The 18,901-nt window shown below is 36.1% G+C and overlaps 1 protein-coding gene across 1 annotated transcript in view; it reads left to right on the top strand.

The window, feature by feature from the left end:
- FBXL17 (F-box and leucine rich repeat protein 17) overlaps positions 1-18,901 on the top strand; it is a 278,001-nt gene that overhangs the window by 247,184 nt on the left and 11,916 nt on the right. The window contains exon 8 of the mRNA XM_082300852.1: positions 12,721-12,863. Coding sequence (XP_082156978.1) covers positions 12,721-12,863 — 143 coding nt within the window. The remainder of the gene's footprint in view (positions 1-12,720; positions 12,864-18,901) is intronic.

Raw genomic sequence — 18,901 nt, 5'->3', positions numbered from 1 at the left:
TCGGACTGCGTTTTCCAAAGCAGAACAATATAACTGCATTGGAATGTATAAAATGTTATGTTAATAGACACAAAATCCTGTGTTAAAGTTAATTTATGTTGAGCTGTGGAGTGATACACGCTGACAAAAACAGAAAAACTGCAAAATTGAGGCTGACAATCTGTCCGTCCCTGATTATATAGATTTGTTGCAGCACATGCTGTGTGTAACTTCATGCTGTGATCTGAGACCTGAGCAACAATTGCCACAATAGGAAACAGTCAGAGCAGTCTGTCAGCCACTGCATCAAATCTTATTGTCCTTTTTGGATACCTTTTAGATCTCTAAAGATACTTTCAGTAATATACTTACACTCAGCAATTTTAAGAAAAGTATTATATCAATTCCAGGCTTCAGTGAAGTAAAATAAATACATACAGATTATTTATAAAAGCATGTGTTTCAATCTTACTTTATTTTATTTTACTTTAAAAATCACATCAAGTTACATCTTGACAATGGCTTAAACTGTACTTTGGCAAATACATAGGTGATTCTACTAGGGATCACATCTGGAAGGGTAATCTGGACCTTGCATTAGCCCTCTTCATGCCTTCTGTGGGTGTCCGGTCTTCTCTGCTTGTGAAGATTGATTTCTCCCTGAAAAAATATAGTGCTTGCACTTCTGCTGATCACTGTAAGGCCTTTAACAGCAAATGCTATTCCCAGAGCTGTCTTAAACACTCATCTACAAATGTACTCAGGCGTAATTAGATAAGAAGTCTGCACAAGCTTAAGGTTGTAAAATAAATACTATCACTGCCTGTGCTCATATCATCCTGGCTATATCCTAGCTTCATACCCTCTCCTGCTCAACTAGGTTTTCTCCCCTCAACAGTGGAAACAGAAACATTGTTACCATATACTTGAACTGAATGTATTGCTCCTAAACTAATTACCTTGGCTGATAACTGTCTTCAAAATGTTGTTGCTGGAAGAACTGTGCTGTCCCATAGCTGTAGCTGTCCATATGCTGTTTTGAATAACAGAATTGATTGAATTGGAATTGGAAAAAACCTTCAAAATCATTACCCCAATTGTCACCCCAACCATTACTGCCAAGTCCACCACTAATCCAAGTCCCTGAGTGCCACATCTACATGTCTTTCAAATACCTTCAGGAATGGTGACTCCACCACTGCCCTGGGCAGCCTTTCCCAGTGACTGATAGCACTTTCAGTGAAGAAATTTTTCCCGGGATCAAATCTAAACTTTCCTTGGCTCAGCTTGAGGCCATTTCCTCTCATCCTGTTGTTACTTGGGAAAAGAGGCCAGTCCCCACCTGGCTTCAGACTCTTCTCAGGGAATTGTAGAGAGCAATAAAGCCTCCCCTGAGCCACCTTTTCTCCAGGCTGAGCACCCCCAGCTCCCTCTGCTGCTCCCCATCAGACTTGTGCTTCAGACCCTTTCCCAGCTCCAGTGCACTTCTCTGGGCATGGTCCAGTACCTCAATGTCCTTCTTGTAGTGAGGGGCCCAAAACTGAACACTGGATTTGAGGTGATGCCTGACTAGCTCTACATCTGCAGTGAAACTTTGTAAATATTGCAGTCAGAGTTAGTTACGTAAGTACAAACTGTTGTTGATGTAAGAGGGCAAAACTATTGTATGAAGGCATTCTAAGCAAAATTAAAGTATCTTAAAAGCAAGAAACAGTTGAAAGAGCAGTGATGGTGCACATGGATTATTTTGTCTGAATCTTGTTTTTTCAGACTCCTTTCTTAATGCTCTGGAAATGCCATAATAGTACATCAATCACATTACTAGGTAATGTCTGTTGTTGCTGCTATTTTTCAGATTGCTTTTCTAATACAAGCTTAAGCATTTCTTCAGTATGTTATAGACCTAATTTTGACTTTTCTACCACCATCTGAAGTTGAATAGTTTCTTTGTTTTCTTTATGGACTTCTTGGCTTTTCTCTCTTTGAAATAATAGCTTTCAAACTGTGGTCCTCAAGAATGTGGGAAGTAGCTGTTGGACTGGTATTAAACACACAGGTCTTTTGCAGAGAAATTTGACAATCAGGATGTGTGATGCTTTATCAGATATATTGAGGTTTTGCATTGGTTTGTTTGTTCACGTTTTTAGCATCTCACTGCACAGCCAAAGTGTTACAGATGTGCACATGGAAAGCATAGCACTATGTTCAATTACAACACTATTATTATTATTATTATTATTATCATTATCATTATCATCATTATTATTATTTACTTAGGAAAAAAAGAAACTAAGAAATAGTTAAAGTGGAAACATAATGTGTCAGAGAAAGAAATTCCAGCGCTATAAAGAGTTTTAATAAAGATGTTAATATTCTACCTGATCAAATAGTCATGTATTTGGGTGGACTGTACAGATATGTCTATGTATATATGTGTAGGAATCTTTTCTTGTTTCACTTTTTAAATTTCCGTTCTCCTGTCTGCTCTTCTCTTCTTTCAAAATGTGTTATATTTCATAAGATCACTCACTTTGTGTTCTGCCTAGCCCTTTCAAACATAGCTGCCTTTTTATAACATAATCCATAGTGTCTTGAAGTGCACAGCAATTCTTTTCATTCTGTTCAGTGCTGTTCTGTCAGGCCCCTGCTCTGAGTTCCCAGGCATACCACTGTACATAATTACACAACAACTCTAACCGTACTGCATGAATCCCAGTTTTCCAGTCTTCACTTACCATATTGTAAGAAGATTGAGTAAGGAGAGGGAGTATGAACTGGCTGGGTTAGAAAAATAAATATGTGATTCTTCTGAATTCTTATGTGGTTCTTATGAACCTGTACTCCTAAAGTAGAGAACAGTAAATACTGTATCAATATCTTAAAAAGGCATTGGGTTTGTTTCTGGGAGTTTAAAAGTACTGCATGCTTGTCGAAGTGCATGAACAGCCTGTCTGGTGTAACTCCTCATGCTCTGTGGTATATTTGGATTTACTGCCTGTTAGATTTTGTGAAAGTATTGCCTTTTACTTTTGTGTGTTCAGGTGAACAGTCAAATATCTAACATTTTGTTGGGTACTGAACAGTTATATATCAGGAGTTATACAATGAAATTCTAAACTTTCAGTAGACATTTTCTCCCACTTTCAGATTGTGTACATAAAATTCTATTTTTGTAAGCAGTTTTTATCTTCTAATAAGTATTTATTTGGCTCTTTTGTGTCAATTCGATTCAATTTTATGTACTAAAATTGTATCTATTGTATTCTACTTGCTGCTAGGCTTATCAAAACTTAGGAGTTGTTACACTGAATCATGATTTAAGTAGTTATTGTTCTACCGTCAAACAGTGTGAAATTCTTTAGTGCGTGACAGAAGTAACATGCTGTCATGCATTTATTAGATGTTCTTCATCCTTCAGTCTTTTAATCTTTTTGATGTGTACTCTTTCAAATTGATTAATTTATGACTCCTCTTTAAAAGAGCAAAATGCATAATTCTGTTGTTCTTGATCTTAGGACCTGTGTTTTCAACATTTTCTCTCTTTGGCAGAATGAGTATAGACCTCTGTCACAGATGTCATCCTTTGTCTCAGCAAGTATTTGCAGACCATCAGGCAGGCTTTTCACAGTCAGTATTTATTAATCAGAAGAATACAGTAGCTAGATTCCTTAGAAGAGAAGGACAAAGCTAAATGTACAAAAGGGTGTGTTCCCACATCATTTAGGATTACTTTCTGTCGTTCTCCAAAGAGGTGCGCTCTAATCTTGCCTGATCCCACAATTGAACAGGCTAAACCGTTAAATTCCCTCTCTGGGAAAGCATCTTCTGACTCTTCCCCCTCTCTAGCAAGCCCGTGTGACTAAGAGCTAAGTAAAATTCTTCTTTTTTGACAAGCCAGCATCTCAGCGTTCTGATTTTTATTTCTTCTGTGAAATTTGGACTTGACAAACTTAACTTGTTGACTAGAATAGACTGTTTATAAGTGATTGTAGTATTTTTAATTATATACATGTACATATTACAATTGTAATATGTAATACATTATATGTACAATTATAGACATATTATTATCTAATAGCCTAAAATTGTATACTAATAAATATATCTTTGCTAAGTGATACGAAGTGATTTTTCTAGTTTCTGCCAGTTTATCATCTTAAACTGTTCCAGCAAAACATTAAGTGATCTTTACATCTGTCCATGTTTATGTTCTGCCTTCTGAGACTGTCTCTATAGCTCTTGAAGTGCACTAAGGTATAGCTTTTTGAAAGCATTCACAGAAGTTCAGGAGCAGTGCATAAATCACTTACCCAAACAATGCAGGATTTCAAAACAGATTGTTTCTTTCTGACCTCTGTAGGTTAATGCATTGCATGTACCTCAGATCATTCAGGTTTACAGATCTGGGTTTTCACTGTCCTTTACTAGTGACTGTCATATCTGAATGCTACTAATGTTCTGCATACAATAGCAGTTGGAATTACAGCTCTCAGAGGTTAGGTACGTGTTGTTTAAATAAGCCCAAGCTACATTATTAGTTTTGAAAAGACAGTATTTAAGTTTCCTTGTCCTGATTAAAAGGGTTAATCTAATTTTTGGGGTCTTTGTTAACCTGACCAAAAAAGAAAAAGTTTACGTCTGTGGACTGGAAGAGGAGGAAGTAATTTTAAGAGTCTATATCACCTCTTCTCAATACTCTCCTGATGTAAATAAAAAGAAATTATTTACATATCGCTGTCCACAGAGTCAGTTCTCTCATGACAGAAAGGCAATCAGATTGACAGGACTTGGTTTGCACTTGCTACATCAGTGCTGCCTGTTCCCAGTCATCTTTCTGTCCTTATGACGTGGCTTCAGGGAAAATTGGCTCCACGATTTTCTTGGGGATTGAAGCCAAGCTTACTGCCTTCCCCTGGTAATCAGACTATGTCTATGACAATGATGGAAATTACTTCAGTGCAAAATAACGCAAAAAAAAAAAAAAAAAAAAAGAGTTATGTTTTAGTGTCCCCAGGAAAGTGAAAATTGAGCTGGTTTATAGCAGCTTGGTCCACAGGGGCTATTTTATCTTAAAACCTTGGGGTTAAAAGCAGCAGCTCTTACCACTTTTGCAATCCATTTCTGAAATGGTTATTTTTTAATATTTTTATGAGCGGTCTACAGTCAGGACAGAAGTAAATATGCTGCATGCCTTTCAGTTTGTAGTACTTTTTGCATCCTTGTACTGAAGATTTGAGGGAGGATGCTTTGTTTTCATTTGTTTTTTGCTGTTGGTATGCATTGAGTAAAAGATACTGGAATGGCTGAAAAGTCACAGAGCTCATGTTCTGCATTAATAGATTTTATTTAGACTTCAGATGTATTTATGATTAATTCATTGTTGTCAGTGTTGGATTTTTTCTTGAGAGATCTGTATAAAACACAACAAACCATTTTCTGTGACTGTCCATAGGTTAGCTTTGTTCTTAGTATGGACTTTTGGGGAAACAGGTGCTTAACAGTTGTAACATTAAAGATAGTTTTGAAAGATCACTCTTTTCTATAATTTCAATTTAATTTCTAGTTTAGGGCAAAGCTTTGCTTACATTGTAGGACAAATAGGTTTTAACCTTTGTACAAATGTTTATGATTTTTACATAGTTTCAGTCTCACCAGATAGCCAAGATAAAGAAGTAAAGCAAGCAATAAGATTAATTTTACTTGTGAAGTCATAGCCCTCTAACTGCCATGTGTTTCAAGGAGTTTTATCTGTAGGATAAAAGTTGGTTTAGTAATTGCCCTTTGTATCAGTTAATAAAGTTGGCATTGAGTGCAGCAATTCATACTGCACCAACTTAATGGTAACCATACACCATAACCAGACTATAGCCAAGTAACTATATACCAATGACTTTTATGACTCTCAAAGAAATTTTTTTTTACCTGTATTAAATATATTTTATATAAAGAATATAAAATAAAATACTTTTTCTTTGTAAGAGGTGTCTCTGTCATCTTTCCTCTCACAGGAGGTCTTTTCAGTCCTTGGGACTTTCTTGCCTTTGGGGATTTTCCTTACAGTTCTTTAGGTAACAAATACTTTAAAAAATGAGATTTTACTTTCAAAAACTTAAACCAGATTTTATTTTCAAAACTTAAGCCAGAAACACATAAATTTATGTGTTACCACTTTCAAACAGCTTTTGTTTGTAAAACTTACAGTAGTATCACTAGTTGAGTCATTTTCCACCATACTACCAAAGTAAGGTTAAAATATTATTTCAGAGAGAAAAGATTTAACCAGATTTCCTAAACTCTTGGAGAATAAAAGAGTTGCTCAAGGGGTACAGTCTGTCTCCTTTTCATTTCCTTGAGGCATCTGGTTAGATTGGTTTATGGTTGTAGTCATGCCACTCTATCTTTCTGCATTTTATTTCAGTCCCACACTTCATTCTCAAGAAAAGTTGCCCAAGCCACTTATGCACAAAGTTTCAACAGTAAATTTATTGCTGGAGACCTCAAGCAGCCTGAGGCAGATGAAGACAGTAGGGAACAAACTAAATACACCAAGTGTGTTAAAATGCAGGCTTGCCATGCTGAGAGGTGATACAGCATTCCCCTGGGAAAACTTTTCAAGTTGGGCAACTTTGTTTCTAAGCTTCTTTAGCATTTACAGAAGACGAAGTATTTACTTGTTTCCATACCTTTCTGGGTACTGTGTTTTGTGAGCACTTGCTGTAAATATTAAAATACCACTAGTGTAAAGTATTTTTTAAATGAACACTGACCAATCTCCCTTCTACATCACTTCCGTACCATAGGGAAAGGACTTGCTTGCTCCCCTTTATGTCTACTACGTGGATGTACTGTATGGGAATTTAGTTAGGGAATAAAGATTGGCATTTGATTGTGAGAACAGTGAAGTTCAGGGCTATGTCCTCTATTTATGTTTTTACTTTAATTTCAAGGGAACTGCAATAAAAACCAGGAATGTACTTAAGTGCATGACTGTAAATGGAATTGGCTGAGTTTCCTGATAGAAGGCCAGTTCTTGTACAGATTCTGTCTCTCTTGCTTCACTATTTCCTGGTGGCACTGAAATGTAGCTGTTATGAGAGGTCTTGATTATAAAGGAATTAAAAACCATGTCATACTACCTGTCAGCTGGATGTGCAAAAACCTGAGCAGAATTAGTTTTTACTAGGGAACCAGCACAACCTGTAGTTTTGGACTGCAGTGCTTGATGCATGATTTATGTCAGGATATGATGAACAAACATTTATTTAGTCATCAAAATACCCTTACATATTTGAAACAGAAATAAATGAATTGCATAAAAAGTTGTATCATGTATCAAAAGTCTTTCATTTGAGGCAGAAGCAGTATGAATTGTGGGCTATGATTCCTCTGCTGGGTGAGCAAGGTAGCAGACAACTCAAGCAGTGATTTCTTCAACTGCTGTGCGTGGTTGTGGCAGCTAAACACCTTTTGACATGTGGAAATTGAATTAGGCATGTACTGCCTCTCTGCACATTACAGATTAGCTAAACTGCAGGACTTGCGTGGTTTGCGTGGCAGACAACCAGCAACATCATCATTGCAGGGGCAAAGCAAGCTCTGTTAGTATTGTGGGCAAAATTATCGACCTTTTTTTATGGCATCAAAATTTGCTCTGAAGAATAAAATTCTCTTGCCCTAATTTAAGTTTTTATAGGCATGCATTTGTAAAGAAAAGCATTTGCTATGTATAAGCAATACTTAACCAGTTGTATACTGTCGAGGATGTTATCAACATTTGTAAGTTAAAGTTTCCATTTGTAGATATAATAATATATTAAAATCAGTTGGCAATGTATTGTCTATATTCAGCTGTATTTTTACAATTGTCAAGCGTTTGTGTCTAATTGCATCTGTGCATTCAGATGTTTATAATTTACCTGCATGATTTTCATCTCTCTCTTTTGTTTCTAATTCAATAGAACAACATAAATAAGAGATAGAAAAGACTGTTTAAGTTGCCTTTTTTTTGGTCTGTCTTGTACAACATTTTCTTCTCTCTCCAGAACTTTGTCCACTCGTATTTTAAATAACTCAGGCAAATGATAGTAACTCCATAATACCAACAACAGCAGAGAAATATTTCAAAGTCCACTAAGCTGAACTGTTACACCAGTGTTTTTAGCACCTGAATGTGTCCGTTTCTTTGCTAATTTTATTTTTATTATGTCTGCTTATTGGTATTTTAACTCTCATAAAATTCTAAAGTTTTTTTATAAGTTAGGCTCCCCAGGAGTTAGTAGATAACTGTCAAAGCCACCTTAATGGTTTTTGGCTGTATAATAAATTTGAAGATAATACCATCTATTATTTTATATAATTTATTTATATTTTTATGTAGGCATTAATAGATAAGTATTAATTCTATGTATATATTTCATCATGTATACATATAAAAATGAAAATATAATGGAAAGTTCTGTAAGAAGACTATTGCTTGGTAATCCTTGGTTAACTGATTGATTTCTTCTCTGTGTAAAACCCTTAGAGAGATTGGAAATTTGAAATTCTAATTCTTGCACATTTAAGTGCTTTTGACATTAATGAAAAAAAATGCAAAAATGTTTTTTGCGTGAATGCATACATATGTATAATGCCATGGTGTAAGGATGATATCAATCATAATTAATTTTTAAAAGCACTTCTGTCCAGTCCTCACTGAAGGCTGACCAAATGCAGTGCCTTGTACATTTGCATGTTAGGTAATATTAGGAAGAAAACAGCAACATAGTTAAGCCTCACAGAGGTTTATTTTCAGTTAAATTGAAATAGGATTTATTGATTAAGGAAGCACTCTACAATGTAGTAGGTGCATGTCAGTAAAAAATATTTTTAATTGGACAGAATTGTGTTCAATACACCAGATTTCCAAACAGTTGAATTTGGTAATATTACACAAAACCTGGGGTATTTGTTTCCACGCCTAAAAATAACTTCAAATTAAATTAAGAGTAGGCCAAATATCAGTTACTTATACCAAAGATATGTATGTTATTTTTTCTGTTGTAGCAACCTTAAACTTCATGACAACACCCACATAGCAGCCACTGGTTTCACAGGTTATGCACAGCTGAACAGAGACCTTTCCTCTGACAGATATTGCTGTCTGTAGTAGCAGATGCATTTACCAGTGTCAGTTTAACTTAATCAGTTTAAAATAAAGTGAGGTTGAATTACAATTTGCTCTTAGTGGTAGTGCACCAAGGACGGAATTTGTCTGGTTTTCTCAGCTATTCCACCTGGTCATCTAAAAGATGCTACCCTTTGCTACAAACCTGGTCCTTTCAACTTCTCAGCTACCACAAAGTACGATTACAACCAGAAAACAGTTTTGCTTGATGCAGCTCAAGGCTGTAGCAGTGATTTTCCAATTCCAGTTGGAGACATTACACTTTTATCTTCTGCAGAGCAGGAGCTGTACAGTTGATTTCCATTCCACAAACCTAGCACTGGAAAAAGAAATATGATATCTTGCTTTTGCCAAAATATATGGGAGTATAAAAAGGAAAAAAAAGAATTGGATGCCTTGTTAAATATTCAAAAAAAAGAGAGGTTCATATGGCAAAGCCAACATCATCGAACTACATGGAGGATTTTTGTGTATCCTTCTCTACTTCAGTGTGTCAGGTTCTTCCCCTTGATCGCTGACCATGTTTTTAAGCCTGGCTATCATTAGTGTTGAAACACACTTCTGACTATTCACTGGATTGTGTCACAGAATCCAAACTTACTTTTGTAAGTGTTTTGCTGCATGTTTCCTTGTTAAATTACTGCCACGCTTTTGAAGAATCGTAGTGTATTCTGATTATTGTGGGCAAATGCAGAGAGGAAGAAAAGCTGTTGATCAATGCAAACATTTTCTTAGCTGAAACTTGTGGCTTAAAGTATTTTGCTCATACAAGCAGAAGTGTGTGTACTCAGTAAAAGAACTTGGGTATGCAATAGCCAAGCTCCTCTCTGCACTGTGTAATCCTTCACTTAAACCTGCCTGACTACCACAGGATTGCTTTGCAGAAGTATTTAAAAAAGATGTTTCAGGGAAGATCAGAAAAATATTAACTGGTAAATCTGGAGTCTGTATAAGACAAGTTAGTTACAATATGGAATGCAGTTAGTGAACACTTGAATAAATACAGCATATCCTGGAAAAGCTGACACAGCTTTTGTTAAGAGAGGTTGTGTTTCACAATCGTATCAGAGTACTTTGAAGAAGTTAGGAAGCAAAAAGGAAGACCTAGTCAATACAGTGTGTTGGGGTTTCCAGGAAGCATGTCCCACAAGGGAAGGTGGTTTTTGAAAGAGGAGAGAATCCTGAACTGCTGGATTCCTTGCCACAGGACATTATGGATGTCATGTTTTGTGGGCTACAAGACCGATCAGATGAATTTATGGGAGTACAGAGGCATAATCTTCACGTTTTTCGTGTGAGGCAAGTGTTCTGGAAAAGTATTGTTACATTTTCACTGATTCTCATGGTCTTTCTTTATCTCCCACTGCTGAATGCTGATGGGAATGGAATAATTTTCTCTAACCCAGAGCATTCTTGTGAGGGTGCAGTTGCACACATGGAAATTTCCAGAAAATATAGTCACTGGTGTTTTCAAATGGCATACCTTCTGTGTTTGATAGATGAACCGTAGTAATAGATTACTTCAGTATAACATTGTATACTCTTGTCAAAATACTTGGTTTTCCAGAGAGATGTCTGCTGATCTGGGGACAGATTTTGTCAGTGTGTTCTGATGGTCTTTAATGGCACTTCCATAAAAGTATTCTCTGTTGATTATCTTCTCTTTTTTGGCTTTACATAAAGCACTGAAAATAACAAAATATGGTTTTAACTTTACAAGCATTGGCAAAAATAATTTAAATGAACCTACATTATTCTAATGTAATGGAAGGCTTTCAATATTTCTGCACTACTTCAAGTCTATAACATTTTGTGTGGAGGTACAATACTCTATAATTACTATAGCTTTTCCTACTGCAAAATGTATGCAGAAAATTTCTGGCTATCCATACTTTTTATTACAGTGATATTTTAAAACATGTCTGTAAAAAGAAAAGAAGTAAAAAAGTTATTTTTTGCTATATATATATATGTTTATATTTTGCAAAATTAGGACTTGTTTTCAAGAGATGTGCTGGAAAGAGACCAGGAAGTTGGTATTGTCCTACAAAAATCAGTGAAACCATAATGAAACTACATAGGTGCTTTTATCATATTGTTATGTCAGTAACAAAATTCAGTTAATATTGTCCATTTTGGAAAACTGCTGCAAGAAAGAAATTATGCACTACTTCCCCTTCCGCAGCTTTTGAGAATGTTTGTGGCCTCTTTTGGCTCATTCTGTTTGCTAACCAAGTCCACCTAGATATTTATAAATAATCAAATTACCCTTACTGCTGTACACTGTCAATACAGTTCTTTGCAGAACCACTGGAAGGTGAGGTGGGTTCTTTTTCTCTTCTTCTAGGTCTCAGTTACATGCTGATGAGCAAGATCGATATCTTGTATATCAGGAGCTACTACTAGCTCTTCATAATTCCTCTTTTTTGTTGTTGTTGTTGTTGTTGTTGTTGTTACCTGACATTTGGGAATGTAGCATGAGCAGACCAGCCTCAGAGCTGCTGAAAAATTATCTCTTTAAAGATACATGAATTACTTGGAATAAGTCACTCCTTCACCTTCCTTTTCAACAGCTGCCTTATAACTGGAGTTTAAAACTGTGAATATCCTACCCCTTGATTATATGCAGGTGACTGACTTCTGCACCAGAAACCTTGGCCTTTTTTCTTAGGCTGAGATTTTTGCTGCTAAAATTTCTGTTAATAAATCCCAGCTTGACTTCCTGAGTCCATATTTCTGAAAAGTTCTATAGTCCATGGTGACCAGGGTGCCAGTGATTTCTATCTTTTGTGTCATTGTCATGTCATGACAAAACCTTCCCAGCCAGTTCAGATCCCTTGTGGTTTCTCTTACATACCTTTTTTCAGCCCATTCAGAATTTCCAGATCCTCTTTCCTTTCCTTTTATAAAGGTACAAATTTTTCTTCTAATTCCTTATGACCTTTTTAACTCTTTATTTTTTACTGGAAAAGTGTTTGCGAAGAAAACATGAAAGTGAGACATACCATTATTCTTACATCACCAATATGAACAATGAGAAAAAATGTGATTTTAGAATATAATTATAGAATGTATGACATGAGATTTCCTGCTGGGTTTTCTGAAACCATATGTTTTGTTGACTCTCAAAATGTCCTGTTAATCTCAGTGCTGTGTTTGTAATATTATTTTCCTGGAAAAAAAGTGTTAATAGTATGAAGCCAGTTATTTTCTCTGAAAAGTGACGTAGAATTGGTTTTATTCTATATTTATTTCAATTTCATTAATTGATCCTTGATCCTTCTGAAAAAAAGTAATAACAAGAATTTGTATAGAATTTGTCCGCTAGTTGGTCTGTTTATCTTGATTAATAGAAAAATATGTTTATCCGTGTGTTCGTATGTGGTTGCACATGCATGTACTCCTAATTTGAAGAGACAGCTTTTACATAGTTCAGAATTATGAAGTATAATGTCATTTACAAAGTGCATGACAACTGCGTCTCAAACTTTAATTTCAGCATTATTCAGAGTGTACATGGAACGAAGGTTGCCATCTCCAGAGCTGTGTATTTCATGCCTTTAATGTCTTTCCAGCTCTGATAGCCATTGGGCGATACAGCATGACAATAGAGACGGTGGATGTTGGATGGTGCAAAGAGATCACGGACCGTGGAGCCACCCAGATTGCTCAGCGCAGCAAATCCCTCAGATACTTGGGACTGATGAGATGTGATCAGGTAAGGAGCTTTTGCCTGAGCTGGTGCCTGATTCTGTGTGTCTGTGAGAGTGTTCCTGTGTATGGGAGAGAGGGAGGGAGGGAGGGAAGGAGGCAGCAGGATTTGTGTTTTTCTGAACAAAAAGGTTTCGTATTCACTACTGTGGCAGCTCTTCTGGTGCGCTGTGTTCACATATGCAGCTAAAAAGGCACCTAGAGAACTAAAGGGAGTATTGTAAATGTTTGCTGATGTAGACTTTCAAAGTATACCCATGGGTTACACTTGCAGCCTGAGGTGCTCACAAAGTTTTTTGTAAAATCCGCCCTCTGACAGTTTTGAATATTTTTTGTCTAAAAGTAATTGCTATGTCATGTTATAACTGTGACAGACTACTTTGTTTCTTAAAGAGGAAGGAAAAAAAATCTTTAGTGTTACTTCAAGAGTGATTAAGTGATTTTCTATATATCTGTGCTCTTGCTCATATATGGTGTTTTTGAAAACAGGACAAAAATTTGAATAAAACCATAATGCTAAAAAGAGAAAAAAATACTGGGTTTCTTACTATATCACTTTATACTTGGAGTATAGTAAGAATGTGTGTAAGTCTTAGCACTTTACCATTAGAAGAAAAGAGGAGCAGGCAGTCTATCTCCATTTCACCCCCGTATATAGCCTTCAGAAATCATGTTCCTGTTTAGAAAAGAGATCAAAAGGCTCAGGAACACAGCAGAAATACCTAAAAGAAAAGTCACTGGAGGTCCAGAATCTCTGACCTCAAGTCTTCACATAAATTTGAAGGGGTTGTTTCTTTTCCAGCCATCATCAACAAAATGTCCAGCTTGTGATGCCGATCATAAGCATCTCTCAGGCTTGTGGATTTTTGGTTGGATACACTCTATGGAAGAACAGGTTTTAGTCTAAAAAACTTCATGCTCCAAACCATTACCTTGCATCCCTCACAGTACACCATAGAAGAAAGTGACAAAACCCAGTATTTCAAATGGCAAGGAATAATAATGTCCAGGTCAGTGGTAAAGTTAGAAATAGCATTTTGTAAAGCCAGCCTTAGGCAGTTTCCAGTTTGAGAGGAGGTTGAGCACTTTGGAAGAATTGCTCTGTCTATCAAAGCTGAGTCCACTTAATCTCCTAAACATTAGTGTTTTATAAGAGCCAACTGACAAAAAGAGTGTGTGAATCTCTTTGATGGATTGTGCTAAGATTATGTACTTAGAGAATGTTAAAAGGGTAACTTGACCCTGGGAATTAGACCTGACCCGGAATCATCTAACCACTTTTGCATGTGTATTTATTTTCTGAATTTAGCTAATGTTGAACAATCAACAAGGATCTAATAAGGGCAATAATTTTATCATGTCTTCAACTGCTAAAGAAAATCAATGATCTTGATGTTGAAAACAGGCTTTACTGCCTCGTAAGTTAAGCTATATATAGTTTTTGTTGACATGTACAGTATGTATTCCTCTAATTGCTGGTAAATACTTTTCTGGTTCTTTACGGAGGAGTATGCAACATCTTTTGTGTTGTGAAAGTCAACTACTAAAAGGAAAAAATAAATATTCCTTAAGAAAGCTTCAGGGAAGATAGAAAAGAACTGTTGACTGTGTGCCTGCAAGTGTGTGTGTGCATCTGCAAGTATTCTAAGTATGGTAGCTAAAAGATGTTAAGAAATTAGTAGACACTGTTACAGCAAACAGTGTAGTAGTGGGACTACCACTGGGAATTATTTTCTTGTTTGCAAAGCCTTGATGGGAAGAATAGCTCCACAGACAGAATGAAGTAAGTATCCTTGACTTAAGGGATTTTTGGCAGCTAGAAGATGCCAACTCCCTTTTTCCACTGCAAATGAACAGAGAAATTACTGAACAAAATCGTGTTCTCAACTGTCTCTTCCCAATATCATGCAGAACTAATTTTTTCCAGTGGCTGCTCTATTAAATTAAAAATGTCAGTGTCAAGCACATCATTAAAGAGAATTCTTGGGTGGTGCAGAAGGGTTTATTTACACTCCCTGTTGGCCGAAATTCTTGTCTTTGTACTGTTGTCAGTTTGCAGTGAAGAGAAGGTTAGATTTTTCCCTTCTAACCAGACTTCCTTTTCTAAGGTACTGACTGTTATGCTAGTACCAGGTAGCTTTTATGCCTTTCTAAGAATTCCCAGGCATTTGGAAGGGAAGTGCTTAAACGCAGTTACATAAGGAACATATGTAAGTTGACTTCAAATGGGTACCACTAAAACACTCTTTATGAGCCAGACTCTTTGGAATTTCTTTGATATGCACTTGACATAAATTAGAGGCGTCAAGGGTCCTCCCCAGAAAGATCAAGAGAGGCTGCAAGCCTGGTTAAAGGCAGTCTCTGTTTTATGCCATTGATTATCCAAGTGCCTCCAGGCAATGTGTTTCAGTAGATGCAGAGCATTATTGATCCACACCATGAAAATAATCAAATTATTCATTTTTCATCAAACTGCTATTGCCATGACCTTTCTTTTTATCATTTTTCCTACCATCTAACATGCACACCACAAGAGCAATATGGTCTTTGCCTTAAAATAGATGACATTCTGTTGAGAAATGTCATTAAAAAATGCTGACTTTACCATGAGGTCATCATAATGAGAGCATATATTTCAGTTGGAACTTTTCTGTATCAGATGGGATACATCTGAGAGACTATCATCCAGACCTCCAAAAGTGTGAAAGCAATCTAGAGTAGACGCTAAGTGTTTTTAAACACCTATGTTCTGAGCAACAGAATTCCCCACTTGTCTGCATACCAACATGAACACTTGGGAGCAGCCAGGCCCCTTCTCCCTTCTGATCTCTCTCGCAGGACAGGGTATCAACTGTGCAAATAAATTTTTGTGTACATGGGTATGTGTGGGTCTGTGCAGGCACCAGGCAGCACTCAGGACTACACAAGTCATGTGTTCCATAAAAAAAAAAGTTGCCATTCTGAGTCTCCATTTCTTTTGAAAGCAGTAACAGATAAAATCAGTAGTTATTTAAGGACTAAGCAGGACATTTTAGAGGTTTGTAATTGGAAAAGGCATGAAAGGGAGGGCATTTCTGGTTTGCATTCCAGTGTCGCTGCCTGTGTTTGTGCTGTGCTTCGCTCCCAGTGGCAGCAAGCCAGGCTTCGTTCCTTCGTGTCACCTCTTCCCAGTGCTGTGGGAGCAGGGTGGAACCACAAACTCCCTGTCCCTCTGCACAGAGGAGTGCTGTGCTGCTGGGGGCTGCAGCCCAAGGTTGTGCTCAGGGGCATGGCAGCTCTGGGTTTGTCACCCCGGTAAACACCAAGAAAAGCATAATAAGGGTTATATTCAATTCACCTCAGCTTAGTTCCCCATAGCGGAAAGAGAACATGACTATTTGTTCTTCTAACCAAATTTTAATTGTAGCTCTGTATTTTTTATCACAGCTTAGGAAAGGGGATATTTTAAAGGATAATTGAACCTTTCCTTTAATTACTTTAAGTACCTTGAGAAAGGTGTGGGCAGTTACAGGATACTTTCTTTCCTCCCACAAACACTGACATCAGAATTCCTAAGAGCTTTACTTGCATCCTAAGGGCATAAAATGATGCCTACATCAAAATAACGGATTTAAATGCACATGTTTCAAGCTTTTTTTTCTGAACATAGTGTATTGTGCATTCCTACCCCTAAAGTGATCTAGATCTTACTTGTTCTAGTTTATTAATTATTTTGATATACTTTATATTTCGTATTTTTAAAAAATGGAGGAAGAGGGTGATGTTCTCTATATTAAGTATTGCTAGAACTCATTTGAAAGATGTCTTTATATCACTTCTTTCTTGTGCTCTCACAGGAAGTGAAACAGCTTTAAATAACGGCAGCTTGCAATCTTCACCCTTGGGGAAAATGGCTGGGTATCAACTAGGAAATAGGGGCTAAAAATTAGATTTTTTTTTCTGGGTGATAGCTTGACTGGTTGAGCAATGTGTCACAATAATCTTCCTGCAACTTTTCTCATGCAAAATTTTCATATTTCAAGATCCTTTTCCTATAACTGTGGTGCCATTTGTAATGGTTATCAGCAGTGTTCCACATAAATGCAGGAGACATTTCTTGGGAAAATAGGCAGAAAAATGACACTGAAAAACAGAGGCCACAAAATTCAATATTCACCACTATGTGTGAATGAAATGAAGAGAGTCCAACAAAGTTGGCTGTGAAAGGATACACAACTTAGTTAATAAATCATGTTGGCCCTTATTCCTTGCTTTCTTCTTTTTTTTTTTTTTGCCTTGATTTTTTCTATCTTTTGAGATTAATTTCTCAAAAAAGACATGGTTTCTTTTCATGAAAATACTTCTGAAAGCCTGTAGCTTATTCCAGATTACTTTCTCAGATGAATTGTAGCATATATTTCCTATTCTAGTTTTACTGGGATATTAGAACACAGAAATTGATGGTCAGTACAACTGACAAAAAGACAAACTATTTTATGTTATCAGAGAGAGGAAGAAAGATTCCTAAAAATAAAAATGGTCAGTTAACAAATCATTTGCATCTTAAGTAAGAACAGGATTTTTAGACAATATGTGGACTTTTAATATAATTTATCACTTTGTCCTTCTACAAAACCTGTTTTAGAAATATTTGTAAATACATATTCAGTGAAGACTGCAAATCATTAGCATAACAGGAATACAGCTCCTGTTGTTTAGGAGAAACATTTTTACCTGTCACTCACAAGCTTTTAATTTACACAGCTAGTCTGCAACTGAAGGTAAGTGAAAAGGAGCCAATATCCTCAGTTCTAGAGATACATCTTGCAATTTCAAATATACTTTTGAGCTAAACTGTTCCTAATCAATGTCAGAATAGTGAGAATACAGAGCCATGGCTTGTTTTAATATAATTATCACAGCAATTTGCCTTCCACTTTCAGAAAATGCTAACTATCATTAGCCTGATCAAAAAACCTGCCAAATTGCTACCATTTCTTCTTTTATATTCCAAGGGGTTCATTTTGAGATTTGAAATTATGGTTTTGTGATTTGAAGAGGAATGAAAATATCCAATCCTTCCCTTTAAGAAAAATTCTGTAGCCCTTTTTTTCTGTTAAATTACTATAATTTGTTCAAGTTACATTGCTGCATATTAAAAAGGAATTGCCGTATTTTTTAAAGTTTTATGTGTATAATGTAGGAGCTGCAATTGATACATCTCTCTATGAATAATGAAGATTTTAGATTCATGAAATCTGTGAATCCCATTAGAAGGAAACCACAGCTATCCCACAACAAAAGAAGAATAGCATTTATTTCACTTTGGTTTTCAATACAACAATTTTAAAAGTCTGAACAATACTACTTTTGGCTTTTTCCCCCTTGCTAACTAGGATAACAGATCCATTATGTGTGTAAACGAAAGCATCTGCTAAATTAAAAAAAAAAAAAAAAGGATTTTTATACAAGCTGAAGAATTTGCTCTTCTAGTTTAACTGTTTCTTTGCTAAAAGATTTTTATCATCCACACTGATAGCTCTGCAACAGTTCCATGGCAATGAGCGGCAGATGGAATCCTCCAGAGTTAATGAAACTGTCCTTGTTTTTAAAAAGCATCTACTTGACCATGTCATTCTGTAATAGAAAGATGGGCCCTCAGGTGCTGATAAACAATTCAAAATCATGACAAGGCCAACTATTAAGGAAGAGTACAATGTGAACTAGTCAGCATTTTTATGAATTAAAAAGAAAAAATAAGGGAGAAATTTTTTTAGAAGCATTGCTCCCTGGAACTTCCAGTTATTTTTGCCAGCTGGCAACTTTTGAGAAAGATTTCTCCATTAGTTTTACGTGCCGTCATTTTGACAGGTATTACAGTAATGTGCTCAAATTATTGTTAATGTAGTCAAATAGGAAGGAAAATATTCAGTGTTATTAATTCAACAGGCAGAAAGTAATCTGAAAGAAAATTTATCACTATATGAATTACCACTGTCATTTCACTGCATCTGGGTCTTTATTAACTGCAATTTTTAAAAGAATAAAGTTTTTGAAATGTGTATA

The sequence above is a fragment of the Coloeus monedula genome (genome assembly GCF_965178545.1).
Source record: "Coloeus monedula genome assembly, chromosome: Z".
NCBI classification, from domain to species: Eukaryota; Metazoa; Chordata; class Aves; order Passeriformes; family Corvidae; genus Coloeus; species Coloeus monedula.
Note: the sequence above shows the minus strand (reverse complement) of the source record. Positions and strands in the feature narration are given on the sequence as shown.